The 23,200-nt window shown below is 39.4% G+C and overlaps 1 protein-coding gene across 3 annotated transcripts in view; it reads right to left on the bottom strand.

Moving 5' to 3' along the window:
- CASP8AP2 (caspase 8 associated protein 2) overlaps positions 1-21,610 on the bottom strand; it is a 39,337-nt gene extending 17,727 nt beyond the window's left edge. For all 3 annotated transcript variants that reach the window (XM_047858291.1, XM_047858293.1, XM_047858292.1), the window contains exons 1-4: positions 21,539-21,610; positions 8,342-8,424; positions 5,162-5,230; positions 351-451 (exon numbers count right to left, since the gene is read on the bottom strand). In XM_047858291.1, coding sequence (XP_047714247.1) covers positions 351-451; positions 5,162-5,230; positions 8,342-8,396 — 225 coding nt within the window. In that variant the 5' untranslated portion in view covers positions 8,397-8,424; positions 21,539-21,610. The remainder of the gene's footprint in view (positions 1-350; positions 452-5,161; positions 5,231-8,341; positions 8,425-21,538) is intronic.
- Between the last annotated feature and the right edge of the window lie 1,590 nt (positions 21,611-23,200).

Raw genomic sequence — 23,200 nt, 5'->3', positions numbered from 1 at the left:
CAATCTCCAGACCTTAAAATTCAAATAAGGTAGAAAGAAATTCATCTGAATTAAGTCTTGGGACATTTTATAACTTAGTACAAATCATGGAAAGATAAAATGTTTTATCATACTGACTGCCTGTTGAGATTTTATATATTCGCTTAAATTTAATCAAGCAAATTATAACTAAATTTAGACAAACATTCAGAAAAGATTTTAAAAAGCAGATCTGAAGACAGAAACTTAAATATTCTTTTAGACTAAGAGCTATTTCTTCAACACAGAATGTTTAATAATAAGCTGATGTCTGCACTTCAGAAGCTACAAAAGGTTAAAATAACTCTGTCCTTAATTCTGGCAACCCATACATCATTATATGTTGCCTCCTTTGCAGTTCCTTCTTCAGTCAGGATTTCTTCATATAAATCCAAACAATTTCTGGATGGTACACAGGATTTGGAAGCACTGTCTAAAACAAACATACAAAAAGCCCTTAAATTAAAACATGTACTTTGAGATTCAATGCAATCCCTATCAGAATTCCAATGTCATTTTTCACAGAAATAGAAATAACAATCCTAAAATTCGTATGAAATGACAAGACTGCAAATAAAAAAGCTATCTTGGGGCGCCTGGGTGGCTCAGTCGGTTAAGCGTCCGACTTCGGCTCAGGTCATGATCTCGCAGTTTGTGGGTTCGAGCCCCGCGTCGGGCTCTGTGCTGACCGCTCAGAGCCTGGAGCCTGTTTCAGATTCTGTGTCTCCCTCTCTCTCTGACCCTCCCCCATTCATGCTCTGTCTCTCTCTGTCTCAAAAATAAACAAACACTTATTAAAAAAAATGTTTTTTTAATTAAAAAAAAAAAAAGCTATTTGAAAAAGAAGACCAAAGCTATAGGCATCACATTTCCTGATCTCTAATTATAATACAAAGCTATAGTAATCAAAACTGTATGCTATTGGCATAAAAACAGATATACAGATCAATGGAGCAGAATACAGAACCCAGAAATAAATACAGTAAATTTATGTATGACAGACAAGCGAAGAATATACAATGGGGAATAGATAAGCTCTTTCCATAAATGGTATTGAGAAAACTGGACCCCTATCTTACTCCATGCACAAAAATCAACTCCAAATGGTTTTTTTTTTTTAATTTTTTTAAATTTACATCCAAATTAGTTAGGATATATCATCAACAATGATTTCAGGAGTAGATTCCTTAGTGCCCCTTACCCATTTAGCCCATCCTCCCTCCACAACCCCTCCAGTAACCCTCAGTTTGTTCTCCATATTTATGAGTCTCTTCTGTTTTGTCCCCCTCCCTGTTTTTATATTATTTTTGTTTCCCTTCCCTTAGGTTCATCTGTTTTGTTTCTTAAAGTCCTCATATGAATGAAGTCATATGATTTGTGTCTTTCTCTGACTAATTTCACTTAGCATAATACCCTCCATTTCCACCCACGTAGTTGCAAATTCTTTTTGATTGCCAAGTAATACTCCATTGTATATATATACCACATATTCTTTATCCATTCATCCATCCATGGACACTTGGGCTCTTTCCATACTTTGGCTATTGTTGATAGTGCTGCTCTAAACATGAGGGTGCATGTGTCCCATCGAAACAGCACACCTGTACCCCGTGGATAAATGCCTAGTAGTACAATTGCTGGCCCGTAAGGTAGTTCTATTTTTAGTTTTTTGTGGAACCTCCATACTGTTTTCCAGAGTGGCTGCACCAGCTTGCATTCCAAATGGGATTTAAATGTGAGACCCAAAAAGTCTTAGGAAAAAAAAAAAAGGAAGGGGGTAAGCTCCTAGACATCAGTCTTGGCAAAGATTTTCTGGCTTTGACACCAAAAACATGGGAGACAATAGCAAAAATAACAAGTAGGACTACATCAAATTACAAAGCTGTAGCACAGGAAAGAAAACCATCAACAAAGTGAAAGGCAACCCACAGAATGGGAGAAAATATTTGCAAATTAAGTATCTGACATAGGGTTAATATCCAAAATATATAAAGAACTCATACACTCAACAGCAAAAGAAAAAAAAAAAATCTGACAGAAAAATGGGCAGAGAAACTGAATAGACATTTTCCCAAAGGCATACAAATGGCCAACAGGAACATGGAGAAGTGCTCAACCTGACTGTTAGGGAAATGCAAATCAAAATCACAATGAGATAACACCTTACACCTGCTAGAATGGCTATCACCAAAAAGAGGAGATAAAAGCTATAGAATAGAGAATATAATCAATAATATTGTAATAACTTTGTATGGTGACAAATAGTAACTACACTTACCATGATGAGCACTGCATTAGGTACAGAATTGTCAAATCACTATTTTGTACACTTGAAACTAATATAGCACTGTATGTCAACTATACTTCAATAAAATAAGTGAGTAAGTAAAAAATAAAAAGCACCAAACACTTGCCACACTTAGTAAGTAAATGTTCAGTAAAGACTGCTGTTATCAGAGACCTCCCCGATTAAAAAAAAACAAAAACCAAAAAACAACCATGAGATAACAAGTGTTGACAAGGATGTGGAGAAAATAGAATACTTGTGCAAGATTGGTGGGAATGTAAACCAGTGCAGCTACAATGGAAAACACTATGGAGGTTCCTCAAAAACTTAAAAATAGAAATATGATTCAGTAATCCCACCTCTGGGTATTAATCCAAAGGATATAAAAAGAGGATCTTAGGGCACCTGGGTGGCTCAATTGGTTAAGTGCCTAACTTCGGCTCAAGTGGAAGTGGTTCATGGGTTCAAGCCCTGCATCAGGCTCTCTGCAGTGTACAGAAAGCTATCTGTAATCAAATGCTCTACCACTAGACTATTACTATGGTGATCATTTCACATTATATACAAATACTGAATAATTGTGTTGTATGCCTGAAACTAATATGTAATAGAGTCATAAATATGATCTCACAGTTCATGGGTTTGAGCCCCATATAGGATTTTTGCTGTCAGTGCAGAGCCCAGTTCAGATCCTCTGTCCCCCCCTCTCTGCCCCTTCCCCACTCAATTTCTCTCTTTTCCTCTCTTTCTCTCTCTCTAAACAAATAAAGAAAAACTTAAAAAACAAACAAACCGGGATCTCAAAGAGATATCTGCACACCCATGTTCACTGCAGCATTATTCATAATAGCCAACATATGGAAACAACCTAAGTGTTCATTAACAGATGGTTAAAAGAGATGTGGCATATGTATACAATGGGATATTATCCAACCATGAGAAAGAAGGACCTCCTGCCATTTGCACTAACACGGACAGACCTTGCAGGCATTATGCTAATTGAAATAAGTCAGAAAGAGAAAGACAAATAGCACATGACACCAACTTGTATGTGAAATATAAAAATGCCAAATACATAGAAACAGACTAGAACAGTGGTTACCAGGGGCTGGGGTGACAGAAGAGATATTGATCAAAGAGTATGAACTTCCAGGGGCCCTTGGGTGGCTCAGTTGGTTGAGCACTCTTGATTTCAGCTCAGGTCATGATCTCATGGTTTGTGAGTTCTAGCCCCACATCAGGCTCAGTATTGACAGGGAAGAGCCTACTTGGGATTCTCTCTCTCCCTCTCTCTCTGCCCCTCCCCTGCTCATGCTCGCTTGTGCTCTCTAAATAAATAAATAAATAAATAAATAAATAAATAAACTTCAAAAAAACCAGAATATAAACTTCTAGCTATAAGATAAATAAGGTTTAGGGATCTAAAACAGAGCAGAGTGATGATAGTTAATCATACTGTGTGTATTACATACTTAAAAGATGCTAAGAGAATAGATCTTAAATGTTCTCACCACAAAAGAGAGATGGTAATTATATCACATAATTGATGCAGGCTAATTATATCACATAATTGATGCAGGTAATAATGTCACATAATTCAGCTAAGGCTAAAGTGGTAATCATTTTGCAACATATAAGTGTATCAAATCAATACTTAAACTTACACAATGTTACGTGTTAACTATATCTCAATAAAGGTGGGGAAAATAGAAAATATGTGTCAAGCTTTTTGATGTTGTGTCTACTGCAAATCAAAGGGTTATATATTTCTGCATCTCCTGCATTTCATCCAAATCTATACTGATTGGTTGGAAAGCCAATTTACCTAAAATACTTATGACAACAAATCAGATGTGAGGACCATATTTGTTCAAAGCTTTGAGAGATTTGATTATGGAAAGGTTTCTAATTTGGATAGGTCATTAGACTCTCTCCATACCACTCTTTTTTCTTTTCTTTCTTTTTTTTTTTTTTTTAATTTTTTTTCAACGTTTATTTATTTTTAGGACAGAGAGAGACAGAGCATGAATGGGGGAGGGGCAGAGAGAGAGGGAGACACAGAATCGGAAACAGGCTCCAGGCTCTGAGCCATCAGCCCAGAGCCTGACGCGGGGCTCGAACTCACGGACCGCAAGATCGTGACCTGGCTGAAGTCGGACGCTTAACCGACTGCGCCACCCAGGCGCCCTCCATACCACTCTTACTGATACATTTGTTTGTTTGTTGGTTTGTTTGTTTAATGTTTATTTTTGAGAGAGAGAGCGAGACAAAGAGAGAGAGAGAGAGAGAGACAGCAAGCAAGCAAGCACAAATGGGGGAAGGGCAGAGAGAGAGAGGGAGATCAGAATCTGAAACAGGCTCCAGGCTCTGACCTGTTAGCATAGAGGCCTGACAGGGCCTCGAACTCACAATGCAGGGCTCGAACTCACAAGCCACGAGATCATGACCTGAACCAAAGTTGGATGTCCAACCAACTGAGTCACCCAGGCACCTCTTACTGATACATTTGAAAACATTTATAGTAACTACCCTTTTCAAAAGTTCTAATATGTAAGCCATGACAGTATGAGTAGTAATATATGTATAGACACCACCAGCAGCTGCATTTCAATGTACAAAATATACCTGCTCTAGGTCCAGTTAAATCTAAGACCTAGATGAATAGCAAAACTGAGTGCTAATTTGTTTTAGTGATCAAACTTTGGTCAAAAAAATAATTACCTAAGTATAACCATTTCAAAGAATGGGCAAATTGTTCAGGAACTATGTATTACTCCAAGAATTGGCAACAACAAAATAAATACTTCCAGTACACTGACCAAAGAAAATGAAACTTTTATTTTAGAATTTACATACCAGAAACAGCACTGTCCAACCCAGCATATATGTCCAAAGAACCTTCATCATTATTTTTAAGAGGAGAAGCTGCAGGAAAATCAAAGATAATTAAAACTGACTTTATGCAGTTAGTGAAGTTTTTCTAATCCAGGAAAAGACAGAGACTTTATTAGTCTTATACCAAAAAACACAATTGTTTACAATTTTTAAACATCCTTATAAATAGAAAGATCTCAATACACAGATTTATGACTCTATTACATAAGATTTAGACTTAAAAACTCACTTTCAAAAACAAACTTGTGAGAAGGTTCCAATTCCACTAATTGCAGAGTGGTTCTATCAGACCAATCCTCCTGCTGATAACAACTATAAACTCTAAGCAACTTATGAAAAGCTATCTGTAGTCAAATGCTCTGCCACTAGACTATCATTGTGGTGATCATTTCACATTATATACAAATACTGAATCATTATGTTGTATTCCTGAAACTAATAGGATGTTATAAGTATAATTATAACTCAATTAAATAAGAAAAAAAAAGGCAATCTGAAAATCTAAAAACAATCCAAAGAGGGCAAAAACTGAATGGGAGACAACACCTGAAAGGAGAAAACAGTCTTGTATGCATTCCCTATCCCCCTTTATTAAAATTTTTTGTAGAGGGGCGCCTGGGTGGCGCAGTCGGTTAAGCGTCCGACTTCAGCCAGGTCACGATCTCGCTGTCCGTGAGTTCGAGCCCCGCGTCGGGCTCTGGGCTGATGGCTCAGAGCCTGGAGCCTGTTTCCGATTCTGTGTCTCCCTCTCTCTCTGCCCCTCCCCCGTTCATGCTCTGTCTCTCTCTGTCCCAAAAAAAAATAAAATGTTGAAAAAAAAAATAAAAAAAAAAAAAAAAAAAAAAAAAAATTTTTTGTAGAAGGATAAGCCCTAGTTGGAGCCACAATGAGCAGTGAAAGCTTAGATGGAAACCTCTGGTCCTAAAAGCTTGAATAATGACAGAAAAAAAATGGGGAATGATAACAGCAACTAGAAACTAAGAAAGAAAATCCAGAAAGAATATTCCCCAATTTGTGCCCAAATCTCCAAGTGACCTCCAAACTACATAAGTAAAGGTGAGAACTCCAAAATGTCCAGTTAAAGCTAAAATATATGAACAGATTTTCAGCTGCTATCCACTACAGGTAAGACAGAAGTTTAAGTTCAGGGGCGCCTGGGTGGCGCAGTCGGTTAAGCGTCCGACTTCAACCAGGTCACGATCTTGTGGTCCGTGAGTTCGAGCCCGGCGTCGGGCTCTGGGCTGATGGCTCAGAGCCTGGAGCCTGTTTCCGATTCTGTGTCTCCCTCTCTCTCTGCCCTTCCCCCGTTCATGCTCTGTCTCTCTCTGTCCCAAAAATAAATAAACGTTGAAAAAAAAAATTTTTTTTAATAAAAAAATTAAAAAAAATAAAAAATAAAAAAAGAAGTTTAAGTTCAGCCAAGTTAAATACTTGCTAAAAGTAAAAACAATATAGCATAATCCAGTGTCTCTGGAACATAACAGAATTGAGCATCCAGAATGCAGTCCAAAATTACTACATAGGAAATCTTGGCAGAGAAACAGAAACCATTAAAACAAAGAATGAGGGATGCCTGGCAGCCTCAGTTGGTGGAGTGCAACTCTTGATTTTGGGGTCATGAGTTTGGGCCCCACAATGGATGTAGAGATTGCTAAAATTAAATAAATAAAAAATAACAAACTAAAACAAACAAGCAAAGAATGAAAATCCTGAAACTGAAAAGTGCAATATCTAATGCCAAAAAAAAAAAAAAAAAAATTTTCACTGAAGGTGCTTAACAGTAGAGCCAGTGAACTTGAAGGTAAATCAATAAAAATTACCCAATCTGAAGAATAGAGAGAAAAAGATTTAAAACAAATAAACAACAACAAATGTCTTAGTAACCTTAGTAATATCAGAAGTTCTCACATACTGTATATCTGCAGTCCAAGAGGAAAAGAGAGAATGGGGAGGAAAATGATACTGAAAAGCTATTAGAGGATACTAGGACTAGAAACGATAAATAACAGAGTAAATATAAATAACAAATTTTTCTTAATTTCTTTTAATTCCTCTTAAGTTTAAAAATTTTTTTTTTCAACGTTTATTTATTTTTGGGACAGAGAGAGACAGAGCATGAACGGGGGAGGGGCAGAGAGAGAGGGAGACACAGAATCGGAAACAGGCTCCAGGCTCTGAGCCATCAGCCCAGAGCCCGACGCGGGGCCCGAACCCACGGACCGCGGAATCGTGACCTGGCTGAAGTCGGACACTTAACCGACTGTGCCACCCAGGCGCCCCATAATTCCTCTTAAGTTTTTAAAGATACGTAGAATGATATAAAGTAAAAATTGAAGCTCTGTATCATGAGGTTTATGACATCTTTAACATAAAAGGATGGATGAAGGTTAAATAAAACTATACATACAAGATTCTACATCTTAGGTGAAAAAGTACAATACTAGGAAGTAGACTACAAAATGTTAAAGAGGTATACTCCAATCCCTTAAGCAGCCATTAAAAAATAATGCAAAGAGGTGTTGTAGCCCAAAAAGCTAATATATAAATTAGAATGAAATTCTAAAATATATTCAACATTTGAAAGAAGGTAAGAAAATCAGAAGGAAAAAAAAAAGATGAGAAAAACTAAAAGTATTAAAATGATAGATTAAAATCCAATCATAATAATAAAGAAAATGTTGGGGTTACCTGGTAAAACAGGAACAAAAATAGCAGATTAAATAAAAGTATTATATCAATGTTAAATTTACTGAAATTTTGATAATTGTGCTGTTCTTATATTAAAAAACCCAAGTTTTTCTTATGAAATACACACTTAAGTATTTGGGAGTAAAGGACCATAATGTATTCAACTTACTCAAGGGTAACAAATACCTATTTTATATTTCTTTGGATAGAAAAATAAATATCATTACCACTCATATTGACAAAGTTGTTAATTTCATTATATTTGAGAGGCTTAAAAGCCCTGTAATAATAAGAAAGCTCACATTTACTAAACATTTCCTATTTGCCGGGCACCTTACTATGTTAATTCATTTATGTGTGGGAAGAAAGAGTTGATGACAGTGTTTTCAATGAGAATAAATGATTTTGCAATTAAATACACTTAGAAAGACAGTTCAGAAAGACAGGTCTTACCAGAAAAGACATCAAATAAACTTGTTCCATCACCATTGTCATCATCTGCTGCCATGATCCTATTTCCTTTTGACAGTCGCCATCTAAAGCATGAAATATAAAGATTTTTCCATTGTTAAAATCAACCTCACAATTCAGAGAATAAACGTAGCTTTCAGTTAAAAAGCAATTTTTAGGGGCACCTGGGTGGCTCAGTCGGTTAAGTGTCCTACTTCGGCCCAGGCCGTGATCTTGCAGTTCACGAGTTCAAGCCCCGCATCAGGCTCGGTGCTGACAACTCAGAGCCTGGATCCTGCTTCAGATTCTGTGTCTCCCTCTCTCTCTGCCCCTGCCTTGCTTGCACTGTGTCTCCCTCTCTTTCTCTCTCAAAAATAAACATTTAAAGAAATCGTTTTTAAAAACAGCAATTTTTAAATTTGGACACAATGAATAAGTTCACTCTCTACCATCACTTCAAAAAAAGTGCCTACTGTTTTCCAAAAGCTTAAGCTTACTTATTATGGCTAAACCATGTCACAAAGTAAATGATACTAATTTTATAAAATAGACCAAAATACAAATTAATTTTTATACAAAAATAAGCCAATATCATACTAAATAAGTACAACTACATGAGTTCTGTGAGTCCTCTTAGCAAATCATCAAACCTGGGAGCAGTCTGGGGAACTCCAGACATACGTGTTTTCACCAATAAGAGAGTAAGACAGGTAAATAGTAAAGAATTTGATACCATACTAGGGTTTGTAAAGATGTGACAAAAGACATACTCTCATACATCACCCAAGTATATACTTGCACAAACTCGATGGAGGCAATTTGACCATAGCTATCAAGTTTTTATATGCACATAATCTTTGACCCAACAAATCATATCTAGTAACTCATTCTGAGAGATATACAAGCACATGGTTACAAAATATATATACAGGAAAATTCAATGTAGTGCTATTTGTAGCAAGAAAAAAGCAACAGAAGTATCCAAAACAGCTTAAAAAAAAAAGAAAGAAAGAAAGAAAGAAAACCTGACTTATCTGACATTTTCCATTCTGCCAGTAAAGTCTGATGAATGATGCCTGTGGTCAATGAACTATGGCCACTGTGGATACGGACAGTCATTAAGAATACCTGCACCTGTATATTTCTGCTCCCACCAACTGAGATATAGGCTTATCGATAGCCAGATCACATTTACTACCAAATCCAATTATGCAGGTTTCCTTATTTTTCTAAGTAATAGTATTATGAAAGATTATATTGCCAAAGGAAGTTCTTTTCCAGTAAAAACTACGCTGAATGCTTTGAAAAGATTCATAGGTGAGCAGAAAGATACACACACGATTGCTTGTCAAATCAAGGTGAGATAATCCAAAATAATGGAAGAGAAAACCTAGTCTGTACTCACACTGATTAACAAGTATCTAGGGGCGCCTGGGTGGCTCAGTAGGTTGAGCATCAGACTTTAGCCCAGGTCATGATCTCACAATTCACGAGTTTGAGCCCTGCATCAGGCTCTGTGCTGACAGCTCAGGGCCTGGAGCCTGCTTCAGATTCTGTGTCCCCCTCTCTCTCTGCCCCTACCCAGCTCGTGTTCTGTCTTTCCCTTTCTCTTTCTCTTTCTCTTCCTCTTTCTCTTTCTCTCTCTCCTCTCTCTTTCAAAAATAAAAACATTAAAAAAGGAAAAAAAGAAAAAAACAAGTATCTAAATTCTTACTCCATTTTAATTAAAGAAGAAAGGAAGGGAGGGATGGAAATCATAAGCAATATCTTATAGGTGTGGTTTACACAAGAAAGAAGTCAGGGGGCACCTGGCTCAGCTGGTAAAGCATTTGACTCTTGATCTCGAGGTCATGAGTTCAAGCCCCACGCTGGGTATACAGCTTACTTAAGAAAAAAAAAGAAAGAAAGAAGTCAGAACTCTGATCACTGGACTCATTCTCAAAGAAAAAGTCATGGTTCTATCACAAGAGATACAATTTATGTTACTACTTTTAAATACAATCAAAGTATATATCTTTTTTTAAAGACGTTTATTTATTTTATATTTAGAGAGAGAGAAACAGTGTTCGTCTGAAAGTGGGGCAGGGACAGAGAGGGAGAGAGAGAGAGAGAGAGAGAGAGAACATCTCAAGCAGGCTCCACGCTGTTGGCACAGAGCCTGACTCAGGGCTCAGTACCATGAACAGTGAGGTAATGACCTGAGCAGAAATCAAGTCAGACACTTAACCAACTGAGCCACCCAGGCACCCCTAAAGTATAGCGTTTTGTTCATTACTCACATTCCCCACTGCAACACTTTTTCCAATTAGCTGAATTAACTGTTACAATATAGTCTGTACAATAATTACAAATGGCATAATCATATTTGTCAAATAACAGAACTAACTCTTGGTAAAGCAAAACTACTGACACAGCAGAAGCGCACAGGCTTTCTAACAGTAACTTATCACCAGCTATAAACCGTCATATGGGGGCACCTGGGTAGCTCAGTCAGTCGGTTAAGCAGCCAGCTCTCGATTTCAGCTCAGGCCATCTCACAGGTTCAGGAGTCTGAGCCCTGCATCGGGCTCTGGGCTCACAGTGCCGAGCCTGCTTTGGATCATCTGCCTCCCTTCTCTGCGTCTGCCTCTTTCCCGTTCACATGCATGCGTGTTCTCTCCCTCTCTCTCTCTCAAAAATAAATAAATGTTAAAAAAAAATAAAAGTGTGCCTGGGTGGCTCAGTCGTTAGGCAACCAGCTTTGGCTCAGGTCATGATCTCATGGCTCGTGGGTTTGAGCCCCCTGTCAGGCTCTGTGCTGACAGCTCAGAGCCTGGAGCCTGCTTCAGATTCTGTGTCTCCCTCTCTCTCTGCCCGTCTCCGACTCGCTCTCTGTCTCTCTCTCTTAAAAATAAACACACATTTGGGGCGCCTGGGTGGCGCAGTCGGTTAAGCGTCCGACTTCAGCCAGGTCACGATCTCGCGGTCCGTGAGTTCGAGCCCCGCGTCAGGCTCTGGGCTGATGGCTCAGAGCCTGGAGCCTGCTTCGGATTCTGTGTCTCCCTCTCTCTCTCTGCCCCTCCCCAGCTCACACTCTGTCTCTGTTTCTCTCTCAAAACTAAATACACATTAAAATTTAAAAAAAAAAAAAAAATAAAAAAAAAAAAATAAACACACATTAAAAAAAATTTTTTTAATGAAAATAAAAATAAAAATAAATTAATTTAAAAATAAATAAACTGTCATATGGAGGAGGGAAAATCAGTCAATGGGTTTTTTACAGAATGGTGATAATGATTTGGTTAAACAGAAATCTAATAGATCAAAGTCTTCATTGCATATCATTTTACAGTTTTAGTTTTTACTACTGGCAGGTATTACTTAAAAAAAAAAAAAAAAAAAAAAAAAAGATGGGGCAACTGGGTGGCTTAGTTGGTTAAGTGTCCCAACTCTTGATTTTGGCTCAGGTTATGATCCCACGGGATGAGCCCCACACCGGGCTCCACACTGAGCGTGAAGCCTGCTTGGGATCCTCTTTCTATCCCTCTGCCCCTTTTCCCCACATGAACCCTCTCTCTCTCCCTGTCTCTGAAATAAAATAAAAATACAATAAAATCTTAAAAAAAAAAAAACAAAAAAATGGGGCGCCTGGGTGGCTCAGTCAGTTGAGCGTCCGACTTCGGCTCAGGTCATGATGTCACAGTCTGTGAGTTCGAGCCCCATATCGAGCTCTGTGCTGATGGCTCAGAGCCTGGAGCCTGCTTCCGATTCTGTGTCTCCCTCTCTCTCTGCCCCTTCCCTGCTCATGCTCTGTCTCTCTCTGTCTCAAAAATAAATAAAAACATTAAGAAAAAAATTTTTAAAAATTAAAAAAAAAACCAAAAAACAAAAAAATAAAGCAGTGTTGGTTCATAATTACAGGAAATGTACCATACTAATATCATGTAATAAGACATTAACAATGGAGAAAACTGGGGAGGGAGATGTAGCATGATAAACAAGATTTCTCTGTACTCCTGATTTTTTTTTTTTTTTTAAGTAAGCTCTACACCTAATGTGGGGCTTGAACTCATGACCCTGAGATGAGGAGTCACATGCTGTACCTGAGCCAGACAGGCACCCCTGTGCTTCTGAATTTTACCATAAATCAAAAACCATTCTAACAAATGGTCTCTCAGTAAAAAAAAAATTTGTATATTTCATCATATTAGAGACAAAATATGTGTATCCTAACATCTGCTCAGGAAGAGCATATGATAAATTCAATATTAACTCCTAGCAAACTTGGGAGTTTATGAAAATTTAAGGGACCTTTTTTAAACTGATAAAGGATATATTTCTACTACAAAACAAAACAAAACCCTCAAACATCATACATGATGATGACACCACAAAAGCATCTCCTTTAAAGTCAAGCTTGCGGGGCGCCTGGGTGGCGCAGTCGGTTAAGCATCTGACTTCAGCCAGGTCACGATCTCGCGGTCCGTGAGTTCGAGCCCCGCATCAGGCTCTGGGCTGATGGCTCAGAGCCTGGAGCCTGTTTTCGATTCTGTGTCTCCCTCTCTCTCTGCCCCTCCCCCGTTCATGCTCTGTCTCTCTCTGTCCCAAAAATAAATAAACGTTGAAAAAAAAATTTTTTTTAAATAAAAAAATAAAAAAATAAATAAAGTCAAGCTTGCTTCTGTTTGAAAGAAGAATAAGGCATGAATTGAGACAGAACTGGAAAGAAGCAAAGCTGACATTATTTACACTATGGCCACCAATGTAGAAAATCTACAAATTATTAGAATAAGAGTTTTTTTTAAGTTCCTGAATGTAAGATAAACACACAAAAACACTTTCCTGTATGCCAGCAAAACAATTTTAAGGTGTTTTTTTTTTTTTAACTTTATTTATTTTGAGAAAGAGGGAGAGAGAGCGTTAGAGGGGCAGAGAGGGAGTGAGAGAGAATCTGAGCCACCCAGGCACCCCGCAAGAGTTTTAAAACATAACTGATAAAAAGATATTTACAACAACAAAACCATTAAGTACACAGAAATTATATTCTCATTCTCTCTCTCTCCCCCTCTCTCTCTCTCTCTCTTCCCCTCTTTCTTGGTGCCTGGGTGGCTCAGTTAGCTAAGCATCTGACTCTAGGTTTCAGCTCAGTTCATGATCCCATGGTTCATCGGTTTGAGCCCTGCGCAGAGCCTGCTTAGGATTCTCTGTCTGATTGTCTCCCTGCCTTTCTCTCTCTCTCAAAAATAAATAAACATTAAAAAAAAAAAAAAAAAAAGATTCTCTTTCCTCTCGCTCTGTCCCTCTCCCTACCCATGCCCTCTCTCTCTCAAAAAATAAATAAATAAATTATCAAAAAAAGAAAGAAAGAAAGAAAGAAAGAAATAGAAAGAAAGGCCTAAATCAGGGGTATGGAAACCTTTTCTTCTTACAAGGCCAGAAAGTAAATATTTTGTGCTTGCAGGCCATCTGGTCTGTCACAACCACCTACCCCTGCCACTGAAGCTCAAAAGCAACCAAAGACGACATGTAAACAAATAGGTCTGACTGTGTTCCAATAAAACTTTATTTACAAAAACAGGCAATTTGCTTCTGATCTAAATAAATGGCAAAACATAATTCAATCATATTTAGGAAAACTCAATATCAAAGTTGGCAATTCTCCCCAACTCAGTGCAATCCCACTCAAACTTAACAAGTTGACCATAAAAATTAAATTGAAATGTAAAGGGCCTAGGAGAGGCAGGACATTTTTTATTTTGGAGAAAAGGAAGTAACCTTTTTATTGAAGTATAACATATAGGAAAAAAACCCACCAATCATAAGTATACATACAGTCCTATGATTTTTGACAACCTACACACATCCATCTAACTACCACCCAGATCAAGAAACAGATCATTATCATCACCCTAGAAGTATTACTCATGCCCTCTTGTAGCCACTATCCACTCCCAAATGTTGGCAAAGATGTGAGGAGAATAAAAGCATGCATATGGCTGATGACTGGTTTGTAGAAGAAGGACATGCATATCAATGGAAGAGTGGGAGGAAGAGTGGAGATAGGTAGATTCCAAATGAGAACACCATTAACTTTGGAGGGAAGGCATATATGAACCTCAGGCAGAAGAGGACTGGGAGATAAGACTGTCAAATTTCATTAGAGTCAAACAGAAGATACTAAATGTCCAACTAAGGAATCTGGCCTTGAAATTTCAGAAGACAAGAGCACTGAAGGTTTCTGAGTTAGAAACACTGGTATAAAGAGAAAAGATTAACATGTGGAATGAACTAGAAAGACAAATGTGTAGGAAAAGAAACTGGGAAGGAGCTTATATAAGAGTCCACATAATAACATAACCCAAGATGGAGACAGTGAGATTGAAAAGGATATTTATATAAGGCATAATAATGAAAGAAAGCAAATAGGGTAGATGCCTAGATATGGGAAATATAAACAATTATCTCCTGCCTGAACTCATTCTCAAGCTACAAACTCTCATTATCTTTGATTCGTCCCTTACATCCACACTCACTTTCAAGTGATCACAAATTCTTAGTGATTTTATTTTTAAATCTCTCAAATTTAACATCTCCTTTCCACTCAGTCATTCCAGTTTTCAATATAATTATTACTCATTTAAATTATTACAAAGTCTCCTAACTAGTTTCCATACTACCAACACCTTTTTCCTTCTACCACTTTCCACACTAAAGCCAAAACCTGTTGACTTGTAACCTGTTTTACTCCCAGGTCAAAAAGCCTTTAAGAACTACCCAAAGCAACATTATTGAATTAAGCTTCCCTAGCACAGAACTACAAGGCCTTTCCAGAAATATCACTACTTTTCTCACACTGCTACTCTAACCTACCCTATTCAGCCACATGAGATATTCTGTACTACCACAGCATATTTCTATTTTTTTTAATGCTTATTTATTTATTTATTTATTTATTTATTTATTTTGAGAGAGAACAGGGAGAGGGGGAGGGGGAGAGGTGGGGAGAGAGAACCCCAAGCAGGCTCCAGCTCCATGCTGTCAGCAAAGAGCTTGACACAGGGCTCAAATTCATGAACCGTGGGATCATGCTCTGAGCTGAAATCAAGTCGGACACTTAACCAACTGAGCCACCCAGGTGCCCCTACCAAAGCATGTTTCTATAATTCGAGGCAGCACACACGTTATTGAGAAATAGAGAAATGATGTTAGTGTAATGCAGAAACTATACTGGTTCACACAGGGTTCTTCCCAGATCATTACAGTTTTGCACCATTAACAGCAGCTAAATGCAGCAACTCTTGAAGGAATCTAGTCCTACACTGATGCCCTTACCCTAGGTGCCCATAACTCTCCTTTCTTCCTCTTGTCTCAGTAGAGTAACAAGCTCTGTCTTGCAAGGGTGTAAGCATGATTTTCCTCAATCTTTGTCAGGGTAGAAATAACCCAAATACCAGGCAATAAGCCAAAGCCATCCAGTCTGCCATCACAGTATTCACATCAAACCTGCAACCTGTGTTTATGTCCCTCTGTTCTTGTCTCCACAAATCAACAGCTTCAATTCTTCCTTTTCCTCCTTCCATCAGCCTATTTCATCTTTCTTCTTTCTTGAGAAAAAATCTATATTGACTGAGATATTCATTAGGAATTTTACTTGCCTTAACTATGCCAACATTTTAATTAAAATTGTTATTGTTCCTGTTGGTGCTCTAGTAACATGAGTAGACAGGTTTTGAGTATTCTGCCCCTATTTTTCCCATAAACCCTGTTTTGGTGAGTTACAGAACTAAAGGTTTTTCAAAAATGCATACATTAAAGCAGAAATGTCTGTACTTGCAGTTCCTGAATTATGCCATGAACCTCAACTCCACAATCTCTTGCTCATTCTATTGCCCTGCCTGGTCTGCTCATCCTCTCCCCAACCCAGCTACCATAAAAGAGAACCCCCTTTTCTGGAGACATAGTCAACACTCATTCCCTTATTGTACTGACATACTAAATACATCATTACATTTAGCTACCTCCATTGCAATCATTTGCTTTCTAAAGTTGTTCTTAGAGGCACCTGGGTAGCTCAGTTAAGCATACAACTTTTGGTTTTGGCTCAGGTCATGATGTCAGGGTTCGTGGGTTCAAGCTTTGCATCAGGCTCCGCACTGTCAGTGCGGAGCCTGCTTGGAATCCTCCCTCTCTCTTCTTTCTCTGCCCCTTCTCTGTTCACTCACAGGGCCAGGGCCAGGGCTGGGCAGGGCAGGACAGAGCAGAGCAGGGCAGGGCAGGGCAGGGCAGGGAAGAGAAAGAGCGGAAGAAAGGAAGAAAGGGAAAGAAAAGAAAAAAAAGTTGTTTTTAGACTTCAGCATGTTTTTAGACTTCTAACCTGAAGGAGGTAGAACATAAGACTGATGAGTCCCATTCCCCCAGTTTTTGATTCTGTAGGTCTAGAGTGAGACATGAATATCTGCAACTCTAAAAAGTTCTCAGGTCATGCTGCTAGTTCAAGGACTACACTTTGAGAACTACCTTTTTAATTTTTTAATTTTTATTTTTTAAAGATTTTATTTTTAACTAATCTCTACACCCAATGTGGGGCTTGAACTTAACAACCCCCAAGACCACAAATCACATGCTCCACCGACTGAGCCAGCCAGATGCCCTAAGAACTACCTTTTTTAGACTAGTGCTGTCCAATAGAACTTTCTATAATGACAAAAATGTCCTATATCCGAGCTGTCCAATATAACACTAACCACATGTGACTATTGAGTACATAAAATATGCATAGTGTGACTGAGTACATTAGTCTCCTATTGCTGCTCTAACAACTTACCACAAACTTAGTGTCTTAACACATATTATCTTACAATCTCATTTGCCATGAAAAGCTCACAGAAAGGATTTCACAGAGCTGTGGTTATTACCATTTCAATAACACCTAACTAGCTCTAAATGCTATTGGGCTCTTATAAAAATGCTTTTGAATGTTGTACTAAGGCAATGAACTCCTGGACATCAGTATCTTATTTTCTATACCTGAAAAGCAAAATTTATTACGTTGTGTTAAACACTTGATGAACAAACACAAGGGGGTAAGGGATAAAGAGTAAATACTGCCACAAAAAGTAGGGGTACCAGATCAGATTTATAGACCCCTCTGCTGCCACCTCACAGTGCTGGAAAATTAGGAACTGTTTGTACTAAAACACAAACCAACAGTCAGCAATAAGATGCTAAAGTTAATAAACACATTCCTGTAAGTCCCAATTCACCAAGACCAAAACCAAAAGAGATCATCAACATCTGTCGCCTCCTGACATCTCTACTTCTTTCACCGGCACTAGCATTCCCTAATAGCCTTCTGATACAAGTCCACAATGTTTCTCCCATTTATCCTCGTTCTTTCCTTCTGAATTTTATTTCAGCTCCACTATACCTATCTAATTATATCCTCTCTCCAAATATATGCCATACACAATTGCTGGATTCGTTTTTCAGAAACAATCCTGCTCATTATCACTTCTTGCTCAAAAACTTTCCATTACTTCCCAATGTCTACTGAATAAAGCCCAAACGCCTTACCATGATACACACTAATGCCTACCTTTCTAGCTCCATCATTCACTATCCCAAGGTTTCCAAAATCCCAAGGTTCAGTGAAACTGGGTTCCCATTTGCAAACACAATTCCTATACCATCTCCCCACTACATCTATGAGCTCACAAGGAAGTATGGGTGTGAATACCTACAGATTAGAATTTGAGAAATGAGGGGTTTAATAATTTATTTTTTTATTTAAATCCAAGTTAGCATATAATGTAACAGTGATTTCAGGAGTAGATTCATTAACGCCCCTTACCCATTTATCCCATCCCCCCTCCCACAGCCCCTCCAGCAACCCTTTGTTTGTTCACCATATTTAAGAGTCTCTTAGGGGCGCCTGAGTGGCTCAGTCAGTTAAGCATAAGCTTCGACTTCGGCTCAGGTCATGATCTCACAGTTCATGGGTTCAAGACCCACATCAGGCTCTGTGCTGACGGCTGGGGCCTGGAGCCTGCTTCAGATTCTGTGTCTCCCTCTCTCTCTGCCCCTCCCCTGCTCACTCTGTCTGTCTCTGTCTCTCAATAATAAATAAACATTAAAAAATAATAAAAAGAGTCTCTTATGTTTTGTCTCCCTCCCTGTTTTTATATTATTCTTGCTTCCCTTCCCTTATGTTCAATCTGTTTTGTATCTTAAAGTCCTCATATGAGTGAAGTCGTATATTTGTCTTTCTCTGACTAATTTCACTTAGCCTAATACCCTCTAGTTCCATCCACAGAGTTGCAAATGGCAAGAGAGAAATGAGGTTTTAGAAGTCAGGTGATATATTACACGATTAAGATACTTGGACTTCATCCAGTAGAGAATGAGAGAAACCACTGAAGGTTTTTAAAGCAAGAGAATATCACGATCAAATCTGCATTCCAGGAATTTAACTCTAACAAGAAAAGTATTGAAAATATTAGTACCAAAAGATAAAGACTATTAAAACAGTGCAGGAGGGGCGCCTGGGTGGCGCAGTCGGTTAAGCGTCCAACTTCAGCCAGGTCACGATCTCGCGGTCCGGGAGTTCGAGCCCCGCGTCGGGCTCTGGGCTGATGGCTCAGAGCCTGGAGCCTGTTTCCGATTCTGTGTCTCCCTCTCTCTCTGCCCGTCCCCCGTTCATGCTCTGTCTCTCTCTGTCCCAAAAATAAATAAACGTTGAAAAAAAAAAAATTAAAACAGTGCAGGAGACAATGAGGGGTGACGAAGTCATCAGTAGTGGAAATAAGAAGCAGATCTAAGATTTGTGACAGAATCAAAAGATTTAATGGAAAGTGTATTCGAATGTCCAATCTTGACCACTTCAAAACCAGAGCCTGAGTTATCTTTTCAAAATGCAAATCTGATCATGTTCCCTCCTCTACTTAAAACCCTTCAGTGCTTCCTGCTGATTTTAGATTTAAAAATTTTGTCACAACTCTGCTTGCAAAGTCTAGGGAGACCTGGCCTCTGCCCACAATTCCAGAGATAGTCTGTATCCTTCTTCCCCATTTCCCAGCAGGCAGTCTTTACTCTTGATCATACTGACCTTCTTTCAGCTCTTCGGCCATGCCAATTGTTCCCTCCCGCCACAGGGCCTCTGCAGGGAATGCTCTTTCCTCAATGCTCTACCATCACTCAACTCCTCGCTGGTATTTTGTCTTAAGTAATGTTTGAGCCTTCCCTGGCTACTCTCTCTCTCCACTATGTCAGGCCCTCTGTTACAAACTCTTATACCACTGTGTCCTTTCTCGATACGGCCTCTTTTCAGTTTATAATTACATTTTTGTGCGATTCCTACAGAAATGTCCATCTCACCCACTGGAATGTAAGATCCATGAAGACCAGGACTGACTCTGTTCTGTTCACCACTGTATCACCAGCTCTCAGGACAGGGCCTTGCAAGTTAGTAGGTAATAAAAAAATATTTGTTGAATTACTGAAATCCCCAATTTATTAACAATAACTCCAAAGTTCCTAGCTTTGGTAACAAGGTAGTCATGCTTTTAACTGAAATAGAGAACCAAAGAAGACATAATAAATTATATGTATGACATCCAGGTGAAGATGTCTAATAGACAACAGGGAACAGGAGTATGTAGCACAAAAGACAAAACATAATTGGTAGAGTTGAGAGTTGAGATTACTGTCTTGAAATCACAAAGGCCAGTGATTCTCCTAAAATAGAAGGGAGGAGGGAAAAGAGGAAGGATTATGTATCAGAATCTCTTGGAAAGAGGGGTTTTATTCACATTTGCTCTCACTTTCCCCTAAATGAGGACCTCAATATATAATTAGAGGGACTACTGACAGAGGAGTGTTGCACCTAAACAGTGTAAAGGCAAAGGTTTACATGTTTAAAACCATGATGATCAAAGAAAAGAGTTGAAAGCTCACTCATAATCATTTTAGGAACAAAGCACATGAAAGGAGGATTACCTAGCCTTTTGTGATAGGACAATGTCTTAAAGACAGTCTAAAGGAAATTTTCCTTAAAAAAAAAAAAAATTGAAGGAATGAAGTTAAGCATTTATAGAGGAAAACAGGAAAAAGCCAGGGGAGGAGGAGAGTGTCTTTTAAGGTTCCTGGGAAAGGTTAAATCTAATACACCAAGATCCCCAAAGAAAATGTAAAGGGAAAATAACAAACACTACATATACTGAACACTACGTGCCAGGGCCTTAAATGTTCCAAATACATTATTTTAAATCTTCCCAAAATCCCGAGAAGTATATACTATTCTTTTTCCCGTTTCACAGTTGAGGAAACATATAACAAATGATTAAGAAACTTGCCCCAAGGTCAAACAGGTGTTAAATGGAATATTTGGGATTAGATTCCCACTGTCTTTAAAGCCAAATGACAAAATCAAGAATATTCATGAGAAAAGTATATATTTTTTTCTTTGAAAGGGGGCCACCTCTTGTGAAATGGGAAGAAATGCTAGAAGATAATTGGGGTGGGGGTGGGGAAATTTTTGCTCTGGTCTCTGTCCTCCAATCAAAGAAACGCTGAGCGAGATGGGGGAGGGGCACTGAGGAAGGGTAGAGGTTTGGAGCTATAGCTGCGGAGAATGGGAAAGACCAGGGAGGAATCTGGGAAAGACCAGGGAAGAATCAGTCAATGCCAACCCGATCCCTGAAGCACAAATCCTGAGATTCTGCACATTCTACATTAACATCTGAGTTGGGGCCAACTATGTGTCAGGTATGGTTCTAGGCGTTGTGGAGATAACTTCTCTGGGTATAAGAGTAGCGAAAACAACCAACATCAATGATCACCTTACACTTACGAAAGACCCATTCCTCCAGAATCCCATCCGGAAGCCTCAAGAAGTGCATTCCAAGACAAGATTGGTTTTGGGGGGAGGGGCGGGAGGAGCGGTCGAAAGCGTAGTTCCTACGTGCTCTCACCCCAATTCCCCCCTGGATCCTCTCGAGGGACCAGAGAGGAACGCGAATGCTAGCCCTGAAACTGCACCCGAGGGCGGCGGGAAATCGGCTAAGGGCCCCGGACATCAGGCGCGCCCCCCCCCCTTCCCCGACTCCGTGATTCTCTTCGACGCCTGGGCTCCCCGAAAACCGCTTGCTTCCGCTTGGAGTACTACCGTGCCATACAGCCTATTCCCAAGAGCCCCAAGCGGACCGGACCCCCACATCAACTTACCCGCCCTGCCCAGCCCAAGATAGCTGGGGCTCCTTTCTGGACACCGAGGTCTCCCAGGCATCTCCACCAATGCCAGAGCGCACTCAGGATGGGGAGGCGGGACCGAGCACCCATGGCCAATCAGACCAGACGTACAGCACGTCCCGGCGCACAGAACTAGTTCCCGCCTTTAGGAGGGCGAAAAAAAAAAAACACGATTGGCGCCAAACTCGCGTAAGCTGGTGCGGAGTTTAAGGGAAAGGGGCGGGGCCTATGCTGTTGCAGGAAGGGGCGGGGCTTGGAGCTGTTAAGGGCGGAGTCTGGGAGAAGCTCTTTAATGAAAGGGAAAGTAAACTCTAAGGCCCTGTCATTTATTTGGTCTTTTATTCTATAAATTCTGTTGAGTATGAACCGCGTGCTAGACGTGGTGCTGGACACTGGCTCGATAATGATGAATAAACACTGTTCCTTGCCCTCAGACACTTTCCTACATAATAGGCAAACAATTTAGGCCAGGGTGTTGAGAGCTTTGAAGAGGGGATACCAACTAAAGTGGGGTAGGAGGAACAGGAGAGCTTTTTAGAGGGTAGAATACCTGAATTGTCTTATAGAACATACAGGAACTAGAGGTGCCCCTAGGGTCTAGCCTACGGGGGCGGGGCCTACGCCATTGATTGGTAGGGAAGTAAACCAAAAACAACTTCCTCTGCTACCTGATCTGGGGATCTTCCTCTTGATCTCTAACCGTTTCCTCCTGTTTGTCCATTTTAATAACTTGTAACTGTCATATCGACTCGTATATTTTTTAATTTTCTGGAAAGACCTCCATTTGGCAGAATATGTTCTGGGAGAACACCAATTTCCCAGATTCTCTCCCAATCGCTTTGTTTCGGAGAAGTCAGTCAGACAGGCAAGCATTCCAGGTAGTGGAGACGGAAAGAGTAGAGGGTGTGCAACCATAAGGCATTTATTGTTGCTGGAGCATGAAGTGTGAGATGAGGCTGGCGGGGAAGCTATGGGTCAGAACTTGAAAGGCTATATATGCATACCTATATACACATATACATGTATATATATATATGTCAACGAACTTGGAATTTATCTTTAAATGATGAGGCATTGAAGGATTTTATGCTTGGTGCGGTGGTGATCTGATTTGCATTATTAAAATCCTCTGGCCTTGAGAAGAAGTTTCAGATGTTATTACAGAGATCAGGCTAGAGAAAATGAGGATCTGAAGGAAATGGTAGGCAACAGGATAGATTTGAAAATATTTAGGAGATGAAATCAACAAATTTAGCAATTGATTGAATATTGGTTTTCAGCATAGGTGCATAATGATGACATTCATCAAAAAATATTAATGGAGGGGCGCCTGGGTGGCTCAGTCGGTTGAGCGTCCGACTTCGGCTCAGGTCATGATCTCGCCGTCCGTGAGTTCGAGCCCCGCGTCGGGCTCCGTGCTGACAGCTCAGAGCCTGGAGCCTGTTTCGGATTCTGTGTCTCCCTCTCCCTCTGACCCTCCCCCATTCATGCTCTGTCTCTCTCTGTCTCAAAAATAAATAAATGTCAAAAAAATTAAAAATATATATATTAATGGAGAACATAAAATATATATCTCGGAAATAACTGAAGTTTTCCCCCAAAATTATCTTTCAGAGAAGAATGACCTTATTACTGATG

This window comes from Prionailurus viverrinus, chromosome B2 (genome assembly GCF_022837055.1).
Source record: "Prionailurus viverrinus isolate Anna chromosome B2, UM_Priviv_1.0, whole genome shotgun sequence".
Lineage (NCBI taxonomy): Eukaryota > Metazoa > Chordata > Mammalia > Carnivora > Felidae > Prionailurus > Prionailurus viverrinus.
The sequence above is the reverse complement of the archived record's forward strand: the minus strand, read 5'-3'. Positions and strand labels throughout refer to the sequence as shown.